This window comes from Staurois parvus, unplaced genomic scaffold, assembly GCF_062004578.1.
Source record: "Staurois parvus isolate SC_StPar_1 unplaced genomic scaffold, SC_StPar_1.0 ptg000336l, whole genome shotgun sequence".
NCBI classification, from domain to species: Eukaryota; Metazoa; Chordata; class Amphibia; order Anura; family Ranidae; genus Staurois; species Staurois parvus.
In genome coordinates this window covers 4485963-4507279 of record NW_028318132.1, presented here as the reverse complement: position 1 = coordinate 4507279, position 21317 = coordinate 4485963, and the positions used below count along the sequence as shown (strand labels likewise).

The 21317-nt window shown below is 39.4% G+C and overlaps 1 protein-coding gene across 2 annotated transcripts in view; it reads right to left on the bottom strand.

Annotated features, from left to right (window-relative positions):
- Window positions 1-21317, bottom strand: part of MYO18B (myosin XVIIIB) — an 810748-nt gene that overhangs the window by 37582 nt on the left and 751849 nt on the right. For both annotated transcript variants that reach the window (XM_089684120.1, XM_089684121.1), the window contains exon 41: window positions 15502-15635. In XM_089684120.1, coding sequence (XP_089540246.1) covers window positions 15502-15635 — 134 coding nt within the window. The remainder of the gene's footprint in view (window positions 1-15501; window positions 15636-21317) is intronic.

Here is a 21317-nt window from a genome sequence, read left to right as displayed (position 1 = left end):
TCCATCTCCTGGAGGCCATTGTGCTCAGAAAAAAACATGAATGAATTACTTTAATTTACAAACATATTGGAGGTGTCTTTTTTTCAGATCAGACCCTTCCTGGAGATTTTTATTTCTGAGCAGGACTCGTGCAGTATGAACCAGCATCTTTTTTCACCCAGGATGACATCCATGCACCACTAATGCCTGAATGGGGGTCAGGGTTTTATATATTTATACTAAAAGTCACTACAGAGTGTCTTGCAACAAGGATAAACTCCTTAATTAAAAGTATATATAGTGTTGCGCTCCCAAACCTTCAATCAATATATTATTATTTAAATCACTTAATCAAAAAGCTTATTTTCAATAATTAAGAATGATGTGTATGAATAAACATAAATTCTAATATTCTTATACTCTGAATACACTCAGATAAACCATGTGCATAGAAAAATAAAAATAAAAATGGTGAACAGAATCAAATCCCCCTGATGAAGCCACGTGACCAGTGGCGTAACGCGTAGGGGTGGGACTGTTAGCGTCACTCGGAGGGAGTCAGTCCGTTTGCCGGACCACGAGTACACAGCTCCGGCAGTCAGCGGCAGTTTGGGATCGGATTTGTACTACCACTATCCGCACACATAACCGTATGGAGATGAAAATATAGAGGAATAGCACACTCTGGAGAGGAGATTCATTCCATAGCATATGTCGTATACCATGAATATCTTAAAACAGGAGTTCCAAACAAGCAGGTTCCAAAGGAGGTGAACCGCAAGCTTAGATAGCCTAATTGCAGGCTTCATATGAGGTGAGCGCACATCTTCACTTGAGGGAGGATTCACAAGCAGTCACCGATTTCATAATCATTGAAGATTTTTCAGCACAAAGTCACTTTTTTGGGACATTAATTTTATTTTTACTTTTATTTTTTATATTTTATTTATTTATTTTTCATTTTATATTTGTCTGTTCACCATTTTTATTTTTATTTTTCTATGCACATGGTTTATCTGAGTGTATTCAGAGTATAAGAATATTAGAATTTATGTTTATTCATACACATCATTCTTAATTATTGAAAATAAGCTTTTTGATTAAGTGATTTAAATAATAATATATTGATTGAAGGTTTGGGAGCGCAACACTATATATACTTTTATTTAGCGTTTTACCACATTGGTAGTTGTGTGCTAGAGGTTCGCGATCCAACACTGGAGAGTGTAAAATAAGGAGTTTTTTGTCTGCTTTCTGGCTCGCAAGATTTTTCAAATATTCGAGACTCACTAAAGGATAAACTCCTTGCAACACATTAATGGATACCTAATGGGACACCTTTTTCTGCTTATCTCACTGTATTAATATTTCAGTTATTATTTGCATTATCATTGCTCTTTTTGTAGGGTTGTAAAGAATACCCAACCAGGTGATTGGATAATGGAAATCAACAGAGCTGTGTTGACCAAAATCTCTATATTCTGAGATTACATTTTTCTCTGATATGATTTGGTAAATAAGAGTTCTTACCCAGAAGTGAATTTTTAAGGCATGTGTTTGTTGTGGTATGCAGGGGTGTGGGTCCACCACTACCTTCTGTATTTGAGGATCGTGATGTGTGCAATGCATAAATCTGAAGCCAACCTTTAACTTTGGCACTTTTTGGATAAGAACATTATATAGACACCAGTGATTACTGATTGAAAGCAGAATATAAACAAAGGACTGGGGGTTGTGTAAAAAAAGTTGTGTGATCCCCCCAATGTTCATGCTAGACCCCTTAGCCTGGTACCCCATGCAAAAAAGGGGAGGTTTTCCCCCAAACAAAGTCAAACTAGACCTTGATCCTAGCATGCAGCCTGGCAGGCAAAAAAGGGGGGAGTTTGTGTTCCATAGTGATTCATATGAAGCCACATGCCCGCAACATAGAGGGTGCCATGTTGATGAAGACAAGGGCCTTTTCCCCACAAGCCTGGTCTGATGAGATAGGATGTAGAAGGCCTTTCTCCAAGTTCTCATCGATATATGATGCACAGCTTCAAGTTCCAGTTCAGAGAGGGGAAAAATGCGCCCAAAAGGTATTTCAGCCCTTGGAAGCAGTTTGATTGGACCGTCATATGGCTGATGGCGTGGCAAGATGTCAGCCTTCTTTTCATCGAACATGTCCAGGAACTTGTGATATGCTGGAGAAACAAGTGAGACAGAAGGATCAGAGTGCAGGCCAAGAAAAGGCATAGGTTTAATGGACGTTGACTGGAAGCAATGCTGTTGGCAGTAAGTAGAAGGAAATGTCACTTCCCCAGATCCCCAGTTTATCTGTGGGTTGTGCGCTTGTAACCAGGGAATGCCCAGAACAACAGGGAACAGGGGGGATAGGATAATGTCCAAGCACATATACTGTATTCTCGGTGACCAGTGTCAGATGAAGTCAGTAGTGGTAAAGTTTCTTGAATTATTGGTGCAGGCTTAAGATAAGATCCATGAGCCAGATGGATGGACAATTGATGGATCTTGGGTTGCAGGGGGATTTGGTGTTGCTTAGCAAAGTTGGTATCCATAACGCAGCTGCAGGCACTGGAGTCAATGATAGCTAGAACCTGGATGTTCTTTCTGGAAGTCTGTAGTAGGAGAGATAAGGTAATGAGAGAAGACTCATTTCCCACAGAGACGTTGGCAAAATATATAGAGGGAGCAGGTTTAAACTTACTAGGCCTCACAGAACAGTTTTGAAGGTAGTGGGCCACTTCCCCAAAGTAGAGGCACAAGTTATTCTGGCTTCTACGCAGTTTCACCTCACTGGTGAGCTGATGACACTCGTGGCAACATCCAGGTAGGTCTGATGGTACTTTATCTCTTTACTCGCCTTTCCCGATGTCTGCGATCAAGCTGGATAGAGAGGCTAATGAGGCCATTGAGAGAACTGGGAAGCCCCACTCTAGTGGATTCAAGCGAGAAAATCTGTGGTTGAATGGCAAAATATAATTCACAAGCATTCTTAAATGCCCAAAACTTGTGACGATCATCTGAGAACCATTCTGGAGTTAGTACTTGGTGTTCTGGTGGTGGTATGATCATAGTAGGTGCAGCTGTAGTTCGTTCAGCCCCCTAAGCCCCCTCCTGGTGACTCCCACGACTACCAGATCAGGGTTGAGGGCAAGAGGCCCTCATCAACATGCCAGGCTGTATGCACAGATAATGCTCTGGCATAGATTTTGCATGGGACATCAACATTTTTTCTTGTTTCTTGCATGGGATTCCATCTAAAAGTCATACCAGACTTTAAGTACCTCTCATGGAATTTGGGGAAACCCAACATTGTTGTTTTTTTTATGTGCGAGGTTCTTCTTGACATTGATACCAGACCCTCATTAGGGGTAAACCGCTTGCTATGGGTGTACACCTGCAGACTTGATCCTGAGCTGGGCTGTGCACATCTATTGACACACAGAGTATGGCTGAGCCCTGCCCCCTGCTCACAGAATTTGATTGACAGCAGCAGGAGCCAATGGCTCTCACTGCTGCCTCTTTTAGCAGAGAAAGAGGAGAGAGCAGCTTCAGATGGGCACAATAATGGATTGAAATAGGTAATTGTAAGGGGGGGGGGTGAGGGGCAAAAAACAGTGGGACATTTTGTAACCTTAATGCAGGGAATGTATTAAGGCACAAAATGTCTGGGCTTTAGAACCACTTTCATCATTAATAAAATGGCTGCTTTCAGCCAAACAGAATTAAAAAAAGTAAAAGTTTTGCTTTGGCATGTGTTTCTAAGGGCAGTGTACAGCCGCCATGTCATAGTTTTGACAATACCTTGCCTATGAGAGTAGAACACGTCCAATGTCCAGAACTGTTTTTTAACATTCGACTCCCATTAACTTCAATGGGATTCATATTAAGCACTGCAACTTTAGTGACATCCTGCATATTCATCTTAAAGGGAACCCAGGTACATTCCACACATCCCTATTGTGCTATGTGGACCCAGTTCTCTGTAGCAGAGATATCTATTTTGATCCCGTGTTGAGCTATAATAAAAATTTAAATTAAATTGTGTATCGTTGAATACTGTTTTTGAGATGGGAGGTGTCTGGGTTTGGCTTTTGATACATTTTAGAAGTTTAGGTGGTTTTATGGGTTAGCATGGCTGTTTAATATTACACTAGTACACTAGCAGTTATTCTTGTGATTAATATATTTATATTATATATATATATATATATATATATATATATATATACTGTATATGTGTGTGTGTGTGTTTGTGTGTTTACAGTACTGTGCAAAGTTTTAGATAGGTGTGAAAAATTGCTGTAAATTAGGAATGCTTTCAGAAATAGAAGTGTCAATAATTTATTTTTATTTTTTATCTATTAACAAAATAGAAAGAAATTCAAATCAAATCAACCTTTACCTTCAAAACATCAATTCTTGTAGGTACACTTGCACAAAGTTTCTAAAGGAACTTAGCAGGCAGGTTGTTCCAAACATCTTAGAAAATTAATCATAGATCTTCTGTGGATGTAGGCTGCCTCAAATCCTTCTGTCTCTTCATATAATCCCAGGCAGACTTGATTATGAGGTTAGATCAGAGCTCAAAGGGGGACAAACCATCATTTTCAGGACTCCTTGTTCTTATTTATGCTGAAGATAGCTCTTAATGACATTGACTGTATGTTTGGGATCGTTGTCCTGCTGCAGAATACATTTGAGGGCCAATCACATGCTTCCCCGATGGTATGGTTGGATGCATAAGTGTCTGCCTGCATTTCTCAGCATTGAGGACACCATTGATCCTCACGAAATGTCCAACTCCTTTTGCAGAAATGCAGCCCCAGACTTGCAAGGAACCTCCGCCATGCTTCACTGGTGCCTGAAGAACATTCATTATTGTACTGCTCTCTAGACCTTTGGCGAACAATCTGCCTCCTGGTACAGCTAAATATTTCATATTTTGACCCATCACTCCAGAACGCGTGCTGCCATTTTTCTGCACACCAGTTTCTATGTTTTTGTGCATAATTGAGTTAGTCTTGTTTCCACGTTGAAGGTATGGCTTTTTGGCCGCAATTCTTCTACAAAGATCACTTCTGGCCAGACTTCAAAGGTATATGGGTGTACGAGGGTCCCACTGGTTTCCACCAGTTATGTGCTGATGGCACTGCTGGACATCTTCTGATATTGAAGGGAAGTAAGCATGATATGTTTTTCTGCTGCATTACGTTTCCTTGTCCAACCACTGCGTCTTTGGTCCTTACTGTTGTTCATTTCTTTGTGCTTCTTCAAAAGAGTTTGAACAGCACATCTTGAAACCCAAATCTGTTTTGAAGTCTTTGCCTGGGAGAGACTTTGCAGATGTAGTATAACTACCTTGTGCCTTGTTGCTGTGCTCAGTCTTGCCACTGTGTATATGGTCCTACTTTTTTTACTTTTTCACGTAGTGACGCCTTCCATGTTCACTGCTTAAAAAGCCAGTTATAGACCTGGGTAGGTGACCAGTTTTTTGTATGTTAATTTTGGAGGTTCAGTGGGTTCATTGGACACCCTGGCTGCCGTTGTGCTACATGCTGGGTGTCAGGTGCGCTCCCATACCTTAATGAGGGGTGGGCTCCATCAGCTTCACCTGCCCTTGTTTCTATCTATTTAAATGCATGTGCCTCCACTGTGAGGACTCTCAAAATTTATAGAGTTAGGACCACAGATACTCAGGGTGCGTGATGTGGCTCTGTGGCTTACGTATGTATTTGCAAATGTGTGCTAACTAAACCCCTGTTTTTAAACGCATGTTTTTAGATAGGTTAATTTGGTTTTTGATAGTTGGCTAGCTGGCTGGCAGATTGAACTGGCTTTTCTTATCCCCCTTTGTTGATAAGTTATACCCATCCATGTTCCTTGCTGACAATAGCCATTATTAGACTGGGGTAGGCTGGCAAGTTGAACTGGATGGTCCTACTTTTTTACTTTTTCACGTAATGACGCCTTCCATGTTCACTGCTTAAAAAGCCAGCTATAGACCTGGGTAGGTGACCAGTTTTTTGTTTGCCACTGTGTATAACCTGTGGCATGAAACAGTCTTCTACAACCTCACCTTAGTAACAGAGTTTAGCTGTTCCTCACCCAGTTTTAAGCTTCCTATCCAGCTGTTTCTGTTAATTACTGAAAACAGTCATCTACATATGAAATTGATTATCATTGGCACCTACTTGTTATAATTGGTTAATCATACACCTGACTCTAATCCTACAAAATCTCTGACTTTGTGCAAGTGTACAGAGTGTGCAAGTGTAATTACTGATACTGGTTTGAAGCCAAAGGAAAGTTCCTCACCCAGTTTTAAGCTTCCTGCACAGCTATTTCTGTTAATGACTGAAAACAATCATCTACATTTGAAATTGATGATCATTAGCACCTCCTTGTTATAATTGGTTAATCATACGCGTGACTCTAATCCTACAAAATCTCTGACTTTGTGCAAGTGTAAGTACTGATGCTGGTTTGAAGCCAAAGGGTAGTCACATCAAATATTTATTTGATTTAATTTTTTCTTCTGTTTGCTGAATTTTGTAAATTAATAAAAATAAACAATTAAAATTTATGTTTTTGAAAGCATTCTTACTTTACAGCATTTCTTCACACCTGCCTATATAAATTACTATTATATATAAATTACTATTACTATTATTGTATACGTAGTGCACCTCTTTTTTAAAACTTGTCTTATACTTGGTTGACTTATGCTAGAAATATGCTAGAAATAGCAGTGACATCTATTTTTGGGATTTTATATAATCTTACTAATTTGACCATTAAGATCTGGAAAAAGCAATCACTCATTTCAACCAATCATTACAGACTCTTGAACATAATTTGCTTTTATGACTTAAACAAGCATATTTACTTAATGTGAACTGAAATCAGTCATTAGACATTGGGTTAGGTTAGAAGATTTTGTAACTGCAACAGTACAAAAATTGTTGAGAGATGTATTTGCAGCTCACAGCACATCCACAGAAAGCTAGTCTATTGAGCCTGCTTTAACAAATTTCTAGAGTATGTGTTCATGTAAAAGAGCACACCCTGAAAAATATTTCATTTTTTTTTTAGGTATACGACATTAATATAGGTTTGCTGTGTAGCCCTGTGATCTATGCTAGCTGTCATTTTTGCAAAAAGGAGGCACCAAAATAGAGGCTGGCAATTTTTATTTCTATAGAATCAGTGTACCAGTAGCTGTCAAATACAATAAAAGGATCAGTGGTATGATTAAGTAACCTCAGGATTGAAAAATGTTGGAGTAGACATGGCAGTTGTCTACAGAACTGCAGCTGTGCGTATTGCTGGTTTTTTTTCTGTAGGAAAGTTATTAGTTCCCCAGGGCTCTGTGGTTTGGTCTGCAGCATTTCAGTTCTGTCTAATGAAGAAGAAGTCAACTGCATCTCAATATATCATTGCACACTATACCACCTTTAAATGTCTTTTGCTCCCTGTTCAGAAATAATAGCATAAGTGTTCACGACGTTATTAAATCCTCTTCTACGTAAACCAGTTTTTAACTTAGCATTAGAGTCTCTTTATAGGGTGGTCAGAGATAGCTACAAAACGTGAATTGATGGAATCAGCATACTGTACATGTAGCATGTAATGGCTTTTTTGGTTGTATACCCCCCTGAGCACTTTAAAATGTTCCTTACACCAACTGAGTGCACTGCAACACAGGCATTTTCATGCTCTGAGGCATTTTGAAGCACACAGTACATAAAACAATGGTGCAGGCTGCATTTTTTTTTTTGTACACATGTGCATTGCATTGCACTACAGTGGAAGTGTTTCACAACAAATGGCTCTGTAGCGCACAAATACAAATGTAATGTACAGTTACCACAGCAAAAATGAGCATGACAAAAAACACATTTTTTTCAGGAACACAGTGTATGGCAATGCACATTGATGTGCATTTGTGCTTCCTGCAGTGCAGGTGCGTAGTCTTAGTACATTAGGGTATTCAAAATATATGGCACTACAGCACACCGATTCACTTAGCACGTGTTACTACACATAATTGCAATGCTTTCTGCATTCTGACTTATGCAAAGTGATAATGTCCAACAGCGATAGAACAATTAAAAATATTTAGCAGAATATGTTGCTGACATTTAGAGTGATATAATTCTATACTCAAGGTAATTGGTATGAGTATTAATCAGATATGAAAAAACAGAAGCACTCTACAATATATGCAAATGGAATTATTTTAAAATATCAGAACAACTACAGCAATGTTTTGACCCTCCTGGGTCTTATTTAAAAGATATGTTTGGGGATTGAGAAAACCAAACATTCATCCTCACCTAGATGGCTGCTGCACCAATCCCAGCTGCAGCTCTATACAAAGACCAATGATTGCTCAATTCTCGGTCTTCAGTCTGCAGAGAGTCGGTGACTGTGAGTCACAAGCTGTGTGATCTTCTCCTCCAGCACTCACTGGAGCACTGGGCTGTGGAGGGGGTGGGACTGGCTGGTTTGGGCTCTCCGGGATTGCTGAGAGGCTGAGCCAGCTGCCATTCCAGGCTTCTGGGTGGTCATTAAAGTTGGGATCTCTTCAGAGCCTGGTCCAGCTCAGTGGCATAAGCAGACAGCAGGTTGACTTAAGTTTTAAGCAGACAGCAATGACAATTTTTCCCACAGATCTGCAAAAATTTTCTATTGAATTTGTAAGTTTTCCATTTAAATTACACACGCACACACATACACACACACTCCTAACATGCAAAGGATTTCACTTCAATAGAATGGCTGGTGACCTCACATAGCTACAGCTGTTAAACAATTTCATAGGGTGTTTTTGCTATGCTTTATATGATTGGATAATGGGACCCAACCCAACCTGGTAGCATATACTAACCTGGCAAGAAGGCATGGAGCATTGATGTTTGCTAAACCAACAAGATGCATCACAGATCCTGTACTACAAGTTTGCATTATGGCATATTTACAAGATAAATAACAAAGAATACAATGTTATACGGCATCAATTTTTCTTCATGTACTTCTTGTTCACAGAGATAAATAATCTTAGCCCATCATGTGTGCATACTGGTAACATATGCCTACTAGTGATGGGCTGAACACCCAGCGTTCAGTTCACTGTTAAATGTTCCAACCTAATGAACGTTCAACTGTAAACTTCAAACTCAATGCAAGTCTATGGGAATCGAACTATACATTCAAAGGTGCCCATTTTGAAGGCTTATATTCATGTTATTGGCCATAAAAGAGGTATGGAGACTTGGGTACTGCCCTGAGGGACATGATCCAGGGAAAACAAAATTTCAAAAAGTACTGTTTTTAAAGGTGCAGTCATTTTTCATTGCTTAACCCCGTCCCAGCGTGAAGAGGAGATCCTGTGCCGGGAAGTGGGCGGGATGGGGCGTGGCTTAGTGTCATGTGGCTGCCCTGACGTCACGTCACAGCCGGTCACATGATCGGGAAAGGTCCCAATCGAAAGAGCGGACTGGGACCTTTCCGTGAGTACCTCACATGTGTGCTGGGAGCACGCAGGGCGCGCGCTCTCAGCACATATGTTTTTTACTACATGAATGCAAATGTGCGGCCGCTCGGCGTCTAGGCCCAGATGATCCATTTTTGATCATACTAAGCGCTTGCAACGTATTGAGAACAAAATGTCTGATATGTTTGCGGCCCACAACACGATAGTAGACGCACATGCAGATCAAGAATCTGAGATCCTTCAACTAAGAAATAAAATAGCATATTTAGAAGACCGCTCCAGAAGGAATAAAATTAAAATTCGTGATATTCCAGAAACAATCCCAACTGATGCTCTATTATCATACCTGCAACAATTAATGAAACACCTAATTCCGTCAATTAACACAATTGAAGCTACACTTGATAGAGCGCACAAAATCCCAACAGGGATTAAACTATATGCAGATCTTTCCAAAGAAACACTACTCAACAGGAAGAAACTGATTTCTATCACTAAAGCCCTTAGAAATCATATCATAGGATATCAATGGGGCTTTCCCACTAAACTCCTTATAAAACACCAGAGCAAAACGTACACTATTAGAAGTCTGGATGAAGATATTAATCTTCTCAAGGACTGGAACATAATACCAGTAGATGACTGCCACCAAAACCATCAATAATCCCACCAAATGGAGGGTGACTGGACCTAAACTGTACCTCTTCATAAATCGGTTCCCCAACCTAACACAATTACAGATGTTGCTGTATTAATCTGGCCTATTCCAAATGTTTGCCTTTGTTTATCGTTTATTTATGGGTAATACCCAGATGTTGTTCAGGTCAAGACGCTGTCCCCGATTGACAATAGCCTTCCAGGCAACCTATGACTCTAGCATTTTTCGCAAGATCTTCTAATATATAAGTTTTTGTTTTTTTCTTCCACAGTTCCTAGCAGTCTCTACTACTTCACACCCATGTACTAAATTACCGGAAGCCGTATACACACCCCCTACCTACAAGTGACTATATTTCCTACTTGATCTACTACCGTCACTCCAGAATACAATCTACACTTGTCCAAGTCAATGTAAATTCACTTCTTACACTCCGAACAACTCATCCAAATCTTCTACTAAAGCTTGATATGTGCCACCTCCACCACAAAGCTAAACACTTATATGATGCTTAATATTGTAACACTAAATGCCATAGGACTTAACTCTCCCTTCAAGAGATTGTTGCTAAACTGAGTGATACTTGCCCTGTGTGCAGATGTTATCTTTATCCAAGAGACTCATTTAGATTCATCTAAAACACCCTTTTTCAAGCTGAAAAAATTCTCTACAAGATACCTGGCATCTCACCATAAAAATATTAATGGAGTTCTGACTGCAATCAAGGACATGATTCCCTTTCACCTCACATCTGAATACGCTGATCTCCTGGGATGCTTCCTGATACTGGTATGTCTTATCAACAATATCCCTTTCATGCTTGTTAATATCTATGGTCCCAACTCCAATCAATTTAGATTCTACAAACAACTAATGGACAAACTCACTCCGATTAAAAAAGGTCACCTAATCATGGGTGGAGATTTCAACATAGTGGGAAACACCCACTTAGATTCATCATCTGGTAAAAGATCTCCAAACCACAGCTTGAATCAATTTCTCCATGATAATGACCTATATGATATTTGGAGATGTCAACACAGCTCTGAGTGGGAATACGCATACCACTTACCTTCCCAACTGTCATACTCCAGAATAGACTTCCTATCAGATAAATGAACTTTGCAACACATTTCCTCATCCTTAACAGGATCAATAATATGGTCAGACAACGCTCCTTTTTCTATCTCACTAACCACACCAGACAGATTACCCAAATCTAAACCATGGAGGCTAAACTCCATGCTCTTAACATATTTAGAACAAAGGAAAACCATTAGAGAAGTGCATGACCTCTTTTTTGAAACCAGTGATACCCCAGATGTGTCTATTGGTACCATGGACCACTTACAAGGATTTTATGAGAGGAATTCTTATAAAATTAAACTCTCAAATATTCACCCGCAGGAGGCTTCAGATTGAAGAGCTCTTAGCATCTATTAAAAAGACAGGAAAATTAGAGAGGATATAAACAAGAATAATCCTTCTGTAAACAATTCCACCTCCCTATTAACAGAGAGGGAAAAACTCTGATCCCTTCTATTATACCAATATGACCTAAATCTAAAAAAGGTGAGGGCCAAATATTACTCTCTGAGTAAGAAAACAAGTCCCCTCTTAGCCAGATCGGTTAAACAACAACGACTTAAAAATAAAATACAAGCAATTCATAAACCGAGTTCTAAAACCCTTGTGTCTAATCCAGTGGATATAGCTAATGCATTTGTGGACCTCTACCAGTCTCCCTACAATCTCAAAGATGATAGGGAGACCCCCCAACCATCCCCTGAAACCATTCAATCTTTCTTACAATCCATCAAACTTCCAGCCCTCACATCGACGCAACTCCTATTCATTTCTGAATCTTTCCATTCAAAGGAAATTGAAACGGTGATCCGCTCATTGCCGCTTAATAAATCCCCTGGTAGTGACGGATACACTAATGAATATTACAAACAGTTCGCTAGTATCCTCGCACCACACCTATCTAAACTCTTCAGTTCTGCTGCCTCCTCTTGTACTAAGCTAAAAGAAATGCTACAATCTACTATAACTACCATTCCTAAACCAGGGAAAGACCCCCAATTAATACAAAACTATAGACAAATATCCCTTATCAAAACTGATGTGAAACTATATGCCAAAACAATAGTACGTAGACTACTTCCTACACTTCCATCCTTGGTTCACCCAGACCAAGTAGGGTTCATACCGGGACGACAGGCCCTGGACGCCACCAGGCATTTAATCTCTCTTATTAATGACCTACAAGACCACCGAATGCCCTCACTGCTTCTTACACTGGATGCAGAGAAGGCGTTCGACTGCATCCACTGGGGATTTATGCAATCAACATTGCAAAAATCTGGTATTACAGGATGGATACAAAGGGCTATCATGTCTCTATACTCTTCCCCATCAGCCAGAGTCCTTACTGATGGTATGTTGTCAAAACCATTTGAAAGCACAAACAGCACCAGACAGGTTTAGCTTCTCACCTCTAAAATACGAGGTAACCCAGAATTCACAGGTATCAAGTACCAAGGCTCTGAACATTAAATAAGCCTATTTGCAGATGACATCATTCTAATGATTACTAATCCTACCCAATCTCTAGAAAGGACCAGAGAGATTTTAGCTTCATACACAAATGTATCATACTACAAACGTAATGTGAATAATTCACAAATACTAAACCTACATAAACCAAAAAACTCAGATGTTTCTTTTAAAAAAATTCCCAATAATTTGGGCTGACCAATCAATTCTCTACCTTGGAATCAACTTAACTGCCTCAGCTTCCCAACTATATGACCTTAACCATAAAACATTCCTCCAATCTCTTCCTAAGGAAATCCAAACACTCCAGACTCTTGGACTTTCTAAGCTCGGTCGCATAGCATCTCAAATGTTTATACTACCTAAACTGCTATACATCTTTAGAGCTCTACCTATTTCTGTACCCCTGTTCCATGCTGCCCGAAGACAATTCTCTCAATTTCTCTGGGAATCAAAAAGACCCAGATGCACTAAAAATCTATTAATTTGCCCATATAGTAGAGGGGGAACAAGCCTTCCACACCTACACACTTATTGCATAGCTACATTACTCTACTAAATGTATTATTGGTGGCACCCTTCTAAAGAAAAACTTTGGACTAACATGGAATCTCAAATATTCCATCCCACAACACTACAGACTCACCTCATCCTCTGCTCCTCCGACAATAAAATAATCCCTTTCAAACACCCTTGTATTAAGGCCTCTCTAGAAGCATGGTAAACCCTAATAACTCACTCCTCCCCAAACTCGGTAAAGATTTCTACCCCTCTCAAAGTCCTCTATACCTTTATTTTGCACGTAATCTTACCAAATGGGAAACCACTGGTATCTTCTCTCTATCTGACTTATTTATAAATCAAGACCTTGCCCCATCCCACCACTTCCAAAACAAATTTTCACTTCCATTAAAGGAAAGATTTAATTACCTTCCAATTGCTTATTGCCTTAAAAATACAAACACCCCACACTTCACTACATTACCTCTCCACGCGTTTCAGTTCCTGAGTAACAACAAATATCCAGGTAAAGGAATATCTCTGCTTTATTCCCTCATTATTGAATTAAAGTTTAACTTAAGGATGACATCTTTGACAAATTGGGAAATCCTAATGTCCCAAACAATAACTGATCAAGTGTGGAACGGAGCCTTTATTGCAACCTATAAAGCATCCCACTGTGCCTCACACTGGGAGTCATAACTTAAACTCTTACACCAATGTTATTTAACTCCTGATCGTCTAAACAAAATATATCCAAACTGTTCTCTGCAGTATTGGAGACAATATGGAGAGAGAGGTTCAGTCTTTCATATAATTTGGTCATGCAAATCAATTTGATCCTTCTGGAATAGCGTCTTAAATATGATTTCAGAAATAACAGGCAATAAAGTGAGACCTAACCCCTCATTAGCTTTATTCCATATTGGGCTAGAAAAATTCCCTCTTGACTCACGTACCATTATCATTCATATCCTTTATGCAGCAAAAAATAATATTACCAGATTATGGAAATCCTTAGACTCCCCGTCTATGACTTGAGTCTTAATACCCAATGCGATATGGAGAGGAAATATTCCCTCTACCACCTTTCCAACTCTAAATTCCACAAAGCTTGGACCCTATGGTCACTTAACCCCAAGTGTACAGTTCAAATTTGATAGCTCACATCATATGGAGTATATGTATGATATACCCTGACTGGTATTGTTACTGTATTATAAAAGTTTCTTGTTTCTTTCCTGTTCCCTCACTTCCCCTTACCCACATCCCCTCCTCCCTTCCCTAATTTTCCCCCTTTTTTCTGGTTCCTATTGTACTCGTTATCAAGGCGCATGTTCTCCACCTTTATTCCCCTCTCACGGGATCCTCATAATGCTTACATTTAAAATGTTGCCTTGTTTCTTGAAATTATCTGCCCGTGTACAATTGTGAACCAGATTTGTTTTTTGTTGTCCATTTGTAAAACTTCAATAAAAACAAGTTGAACATAAACTACATGCAAAGTTGCACTTCCGTACAATGTATAGAATCTGCTGCAGCAAAAAATGGGGGAAGGGAAAGCGTGGGCCCCCCCCCCCTAAATTCCTACCAGGCCCTTGATCCAAGCACAGGCTTAGCAAGGCAGAAAAGGGGGGGATGATTGAGCCCCCCCCCCCTCCCTGCGCCTTAGCAAGTGACCACGTGCCCTCGGCAAGGGGAGGTGTCCCCATGCTGATGGGGATGAGGGCCTCTTCTCCACAACCCTAGCCCAGTGGTTGTGGGGGTCTGTGGGCAGGTGGGCTCATTAGCATCAGGGTACTCCTTTAAATAAGGGGGCACCCTGATGCTGCCCCTCCTTGTGAATGAGTAAGGGGTACTTGTATGCCTACACATTCATTAAAGAGTTACATTGAGTAACAAATAAAGAGACCAGTCTTTTTGAAAATTCCATTAGTTGAAGAAAAAACAACACAACAGTTTTTGACAAGTTCTTTAATACAAAAAGGCAAAAAATTATTCCATCATTGAAATCCATCGTCAGTTACGGCATCCAGCGTTGTCACGATGATGCCGACTTGCCAAATTCAAAAAAAAAAATGCCCACCAACTCGTCCGCACCCACCAAGCACTCACTGCAATATGACAGGTCTGACATTTGCTGATCAGCAATGCCTACATGTAGTTGTATTATATACGCCATAAACATTAATCATTTCTCCTTTCAAATCACAGAAGCCTATACAGATCAAAATTAATCTGCATATACATATTAAGCCAAATATATATCTTTTTTAATAAATAATAGTTTATTAGAAAATACCTTTCAGTGTCACTGTCATCACTTGAGTCAACTTCCTCCAACGCTGCTTGTAGGTCAGCAATACGTCGAATCGATGTCTCCAGATCAGCCTGCAGAGTCTGCCTCACTGCTGTAAGTTCATAGACTTGGGTCTCCTATTAAAATGAAGCATCACAACAATTATTACAGCTACAAGGAAGAAATACATTTTTAGTTAACAAGGTAATAACCTTTGTGATAAATACACTACATAATGATCTCACTTGCTGACAAACAGGTACCTTTTATGAAGATGGTGATCTAGAGATAGCTAAAACCGCTGTAAAGGAAAGTTTGTTAAGTAGCAATTTGCACAAATATTATACAAAATTAAATCTATATATAATTATTAAATTGGGCAATTTTCACTACATTAATAAGCCACATTACAGTATTGTACTTATTAGGCTTTTTACATCTGCTAATGTGTTGATCATAAAAAAACAAGTAAAACAAATGTGACATCAGAACACTCTTTGGATACAGCAATACGCAATATAAAACAGGAGGTACTAAATACATCTTATTCCTTTTTCCTTGTTTCTATTGTATTCTAGGTTATTCACAGTTCATTTCTTTTTATATCCTGCCTTATAGCACCAAAGATCTGTCAGTACCAGAACTTGAGCTGACCCTTTAGGTCTGAGCAAAACTCTCCTGAGACAGCCTTTACCTGGAAACAACAGCGATTGGCCAGCTCCTTGCTGCGTATGCTTAATGCACCTGTTTCACACACCCCCTGGGCTTGTGATAGCAGACTCTACCTGGTGTGTTCTTGCTTGACCCAGCTTGTATTTGCTCTGTGGATTACCATGTATGGCCCAGCTTGCTCTAACACTGCTCTATCCACTGTGATTCTGTACCATTTGCACTCTGATCTACTTGTGTGTGACCCGGCTCGTCTAGACTTCACTTCTGGATGACCCTCCTGTGTTACCAGACTCTCTTTTACTTCTTGATCTGCTCTGACCTGCTCCATTTACACACCCTATTTGCCCTGCTTATATCTCCAGGAAGATATACAAGACACAAATTAATGCAGCTCTGCATTCAATTATAGATCAGTATTTTTTTTAATGAAGCTGCAAGTATCTCTATTTGAACTGTTTTCTGCCTTTTTGCATTCTTCTGTATAGAGTTCATAGGAAAAAGCAGCAGAAAAGCTAATCAGTTGTGCAGCAATGTTCAGGTCCTATCAAGGAACATGCTGATAGGAGAATAGATCAGAGTGACAGAGAGGTGAGCTCATTAGTTTGGTGTGCCTCCTTCACTGTCCAGCCACAGGTTAGGGTCAGGGACAGAACCTATAAGTATTACTTAACCACTTCCCGCCAACTGTAGGGCCTTTATTTGTGTTGCCGCTTATATATGCGTATCTGTCTTTGTTCTCGGAGCTCGTTGCACAGCACGCTCCCAGCACAGAGATTGAACTCTCACAAAGCAGCCTTGGCCTTATACTAACAATTGGGACCTGGGACTCCCAGTCTAGGTCATCTGATCGTTGTGATAACTTCTGATTGGCTATCACAGTGATCAATCACTGTGCAGCCCACCCATGTGTTTACTTCCGCTTCTGAATGAAGAGAAAGATACATTGTATCCTTCTCTTCTTGCATGAGAGAAAAATATAAACAAACAAAAGTGTGTAAATTAAAAATAAATTAACCACTTGTCCTCCTGAGGATTTAACCCCCCCCCCCTTCCTGACAGGGCCATTTTTTGTGTTACAGTGCTGAGTTACTTTAACTGACAATTGGGTGGTCATGTAACGCTGCACCCAAATTAAATTTATGTCCTTTTTTTCCACGAATTAAGATTTCTTTCAGTGGTGTTTGATCGCCTGTTTCGTTTTTTATTTTTTGCGCCATAAAAAAAGACCTACAATTTTGATAGAAAAAATTGAAAAAATCAAATTTCGTAATAAATTTAGGCTAAAATGTATTCTGATACATGTCTTTGCTAAAACAAAAATCCCAATACGTGTAAATTAATTGGTTTACATGAAAGTTATGGCATTTAGAAATGGCAAAACATATACTGGGATTTTTTATTTTTTTTTTACTAGTAATGGTGGTGATCAGCAAATTCTAGTGGGACTGCGGGTATTCTGACACTGGGGGGGGAACTGACTTAGTGTCACTGACATACCAAGTGGCACCAATAAAGTGATCAGAGCTAAAAAAAAAAAGCACAGACACTGTACTAATGGCACTGGGCAGGGTAAGAGTATTTACTCTAGCCACATAGAAGTGCTCACAGGGTGTTTTCACTTTGTCACATGTTTCACAGTTTTTCACATATTGGCAATTCATTTGTATTTATATATGTTATGATCATTTGAATATTGAGGATAATACACTATCCAGTTTCTTATATATATTTTTTGGAGGTACACGGAGGAAATCAACCATACATTTTGGATAACTTTATTGAAGAAAAAAAGAATTGAGAAGATTCATTTACACTAAGAGGGTTTTATTATTCACTTTGGACTTTCAAGGGTGAAAGTGTAACTTTTTGAGTGTCAATTTTTAGGGTTATTGTTTTTGTATATTTTATTTCATTTATCTGGACACCAGTTTTTGATTTTGCTCCTCTTGTTTGCCCCCCCCCCTCCACTGCCATATTTGGCACCTTTTGGGGGGGAGCGGGTACCTGGTTTTGACCTGGAAGTTCAGCCCCCCCCTTGCTCCCGCAGTCTCCTGGGAGCTTTCACAGGTCCCAGGAGACTGCTGGACCAATCAGGAGGCGCGGCGCAACTCGCGCATGTGCACTGTACACCAGGCTGTGAAGCCACAAGCTGTCACAGCCTGGTGCCCACAAGTAGAGATGCTGGCGCCATAGAGGACAGAAGGAGAGAAGGGACAGCGCGGTGAGTACATCGCTGAATCCCGGGACAGGTAAGTGTGTGTTTATTTAAAGTTAACAGTTACAGTTTTTGTAGCTGCTGACTTTTATTAAACACAAAAACGGCTGGAACTCTGCTTTAAGTTAGAAGTTGTTTGGCTCCCATGTACAGCTGCACCATATTCTGAGTGCTCTAGTTTTAGTAAATCCCACCCAGAGTGTTTTAATTAGCTAAAAAAAAGTAAAAAGTGCACTATTGTTTCTGGGCCCTAATATGAGTACAAACAACAAATAACATACACATGCTGTATGTGGCATTGCTGCAATTGTCAGGAGCAGAAGAATTTATTTTGGATTGTTCTTTGGTGGTAAATTATGGTAATAGCAAGAAATATACAGTTAAAATAAAAAAACATTTTACTGATTTGGGCCAGTTTTCCTTTAAAAAAAAAAATTAGGGGATATCCTTTACCATTTACCACCAAGAAGATAGCCCAATTTGTCCTGAAAAAATAATATAAAAAGGTATAATTCACCTGGATACGCAAAGAAGTTGCAATGATATGTACAGTTTTACTGTGTTCAAAAAATTGTGTTCCGGCATCCACATTTGTTTTACCCTCAATCACTAAGTGGTTAAAACTGAAATCCAGGTATGGATTTTATACCATAGTTACATTGTTTTAGCTTGGAACCATGAGTGCCATTCACCAAGCGCTTTGCAATTTTCTCAATGAATGCAAGGTATTCTCTGAATGTACGAGGTAGAGAGGCAGCTTGTTGAATTCACAATCTCCACCTAGTCCAATCAAAGAATATATTGTATTCATTAAGAAAAAAGCAAGGCATTTTGTGAATTGTGCCTTTGCCAAGCGAGTGAGATTCTGTGTTTATTATGCAGCAGGACAGCTGCTAGGCACGGGACCCAGAAGATAACAGCGATCACAGTAGAAGCAGAGTCTACTACAGCAATTTCCAGCTTCCACAGGGATCCCACGGGTATGGAAAATGCATACCTCAATTTGTCAAAGCTAGATCAATGTAACTTTGGTATAAAATCCATTCCTGGAATTCAGCTCTAACTGTAATAGAGAAATATCAGGACTCTTGGCCTGCCAGACAGGGAATGCTACTTGCCAAGGCCGTGTAAATATAGGAAATACAAATTCTTTTGCAAGTAAAAGAGCTGAAATAGATGCATTTCATCTGTGTACTTTACTGCCTGAAAAAGTATAATTCACTTTCAGAATAAATTATAAATTGTTCCTCCCCCTTTCCTTGGGGTTTCTAAGCAATTTCGTAATGGGTTATACTTGCCTAAAAATGGACTCCTCCAGAGAAGCTTCAAAATCCTCCCACTCCTACACTGTGCTCATTCAGTGAAAGCTAATAAAAAGATTGATGTCTTTCAATTAAGTCTGATGAGTCTGGAGTCTAGACTATGCATGCATAAGGATGCAGTGGAGAATTGGAAAGATTTTAAAACTAAGGCTTCATTTAAGGTAAGTCCTGCTTATTGTATAATTCTCTACACTTCAATTTGATAAGTGGTTGTTGGCACAGAAATTCTAGTATGGATTTTTTGTATCATTCACTTTGGTGCAAGAAAATGTTGATATTGTACAATTAGCATCATTGGATTTATAGCATTGTGGGTAACATAATAATATTGTTTACATTGTTATATTATTAGAGTTAGTATAAAAGTTAGGGTAACTTTTAGGGTTAGGTTTAGGGGAAGCTTTTGGTTAAATGAGCTTAAGTGTTTAGGTTATGATTGACTTTAGGGGTGTGTTAAAACTAAAAGTTGGGTTTACCTGTTAGGTTTAAGGATGGGGTTCAGGTTTCCAGCTACCGTAGGTTCACTGCAAATCCAGCAGGTTTAAAATTCAGGAATCCAGCAAGTTAATTTGGAAATCCACCAAATGTAACTCTGCCTGACATTTCAACTGTGCTCAACAAGGTTACAATGGCCAACAACAGAGGCTTTGTTATGTACCAACCCCCTCATTTTAAAAGGGTGGGTTCCCAGAAGCTATTTGTCAATGTGCTATAATATCAATGTACAACGCTTATAAAAATGTGTGTTATAATCAATAATGACCAGTGTGATAGTAAATGAGAAAGGAAACATCATAAATAAGAAATAGAGAATAGTGAATACTTCAATGAAGAAACAAAATGGTTCAACCGGGTCACCGGCAGGAGGAACAAGCAGGAACACCCCTTAGTGTCATTTCGCTATGGGCTTGTTTGCTACTTACCTCTGGTGCGTGCATTATGGTGGAGGTGCAGTACGGAAGTCACTGCATTTTGTTGATTTGATCCCATCACTATTTTTGGGACTATTATTATATTTAGAGGACTTATATATTTTCATTTGTCATTTGTTATACTGTCCATTTTGTTTCTTCATTGAAGTATTCACTATTCTCTATTTCTTTTTTATGATGTTTCCTTTCTCTTTTACTATCACATTGGTCATCATTGATTGTAACACACATCTTTATTAGCGCTGCACATTGATATTATAGTGTTTTGTTTTGGTGGAGACAGAGGGTTTGCCATGTTGTGCTAGCTGCTTTACTTTTTCCTTTTTTGTCTTGCGCTTACCATTTATTCATTGATAATACATTTATCAATGTGTGATGGAGTATTTTAAGGTAAACTGATAGTCTTAGTAGGGAGAGTTAATTACTATACGATGCTTTTCTGTGCTATAGTGCAACAAATTACTGAAGCGTGATGGGCTAAATATTCTTTTGTATCCCTATTTGTTCACAGTTCAGAAACCTAACAGTTTTTGAATCCCTTGGCGCCAATGTCACACAAATATTACTACCTTAGGCCGCATATTTGCATAAGTGTCCTTACACTGGGAGCACTCTGCCCAACCCCCTGTTCTTTCTTTTTATCTCCATCTCTCTCTCTCTTCTTGCAGAGAGAAAAAA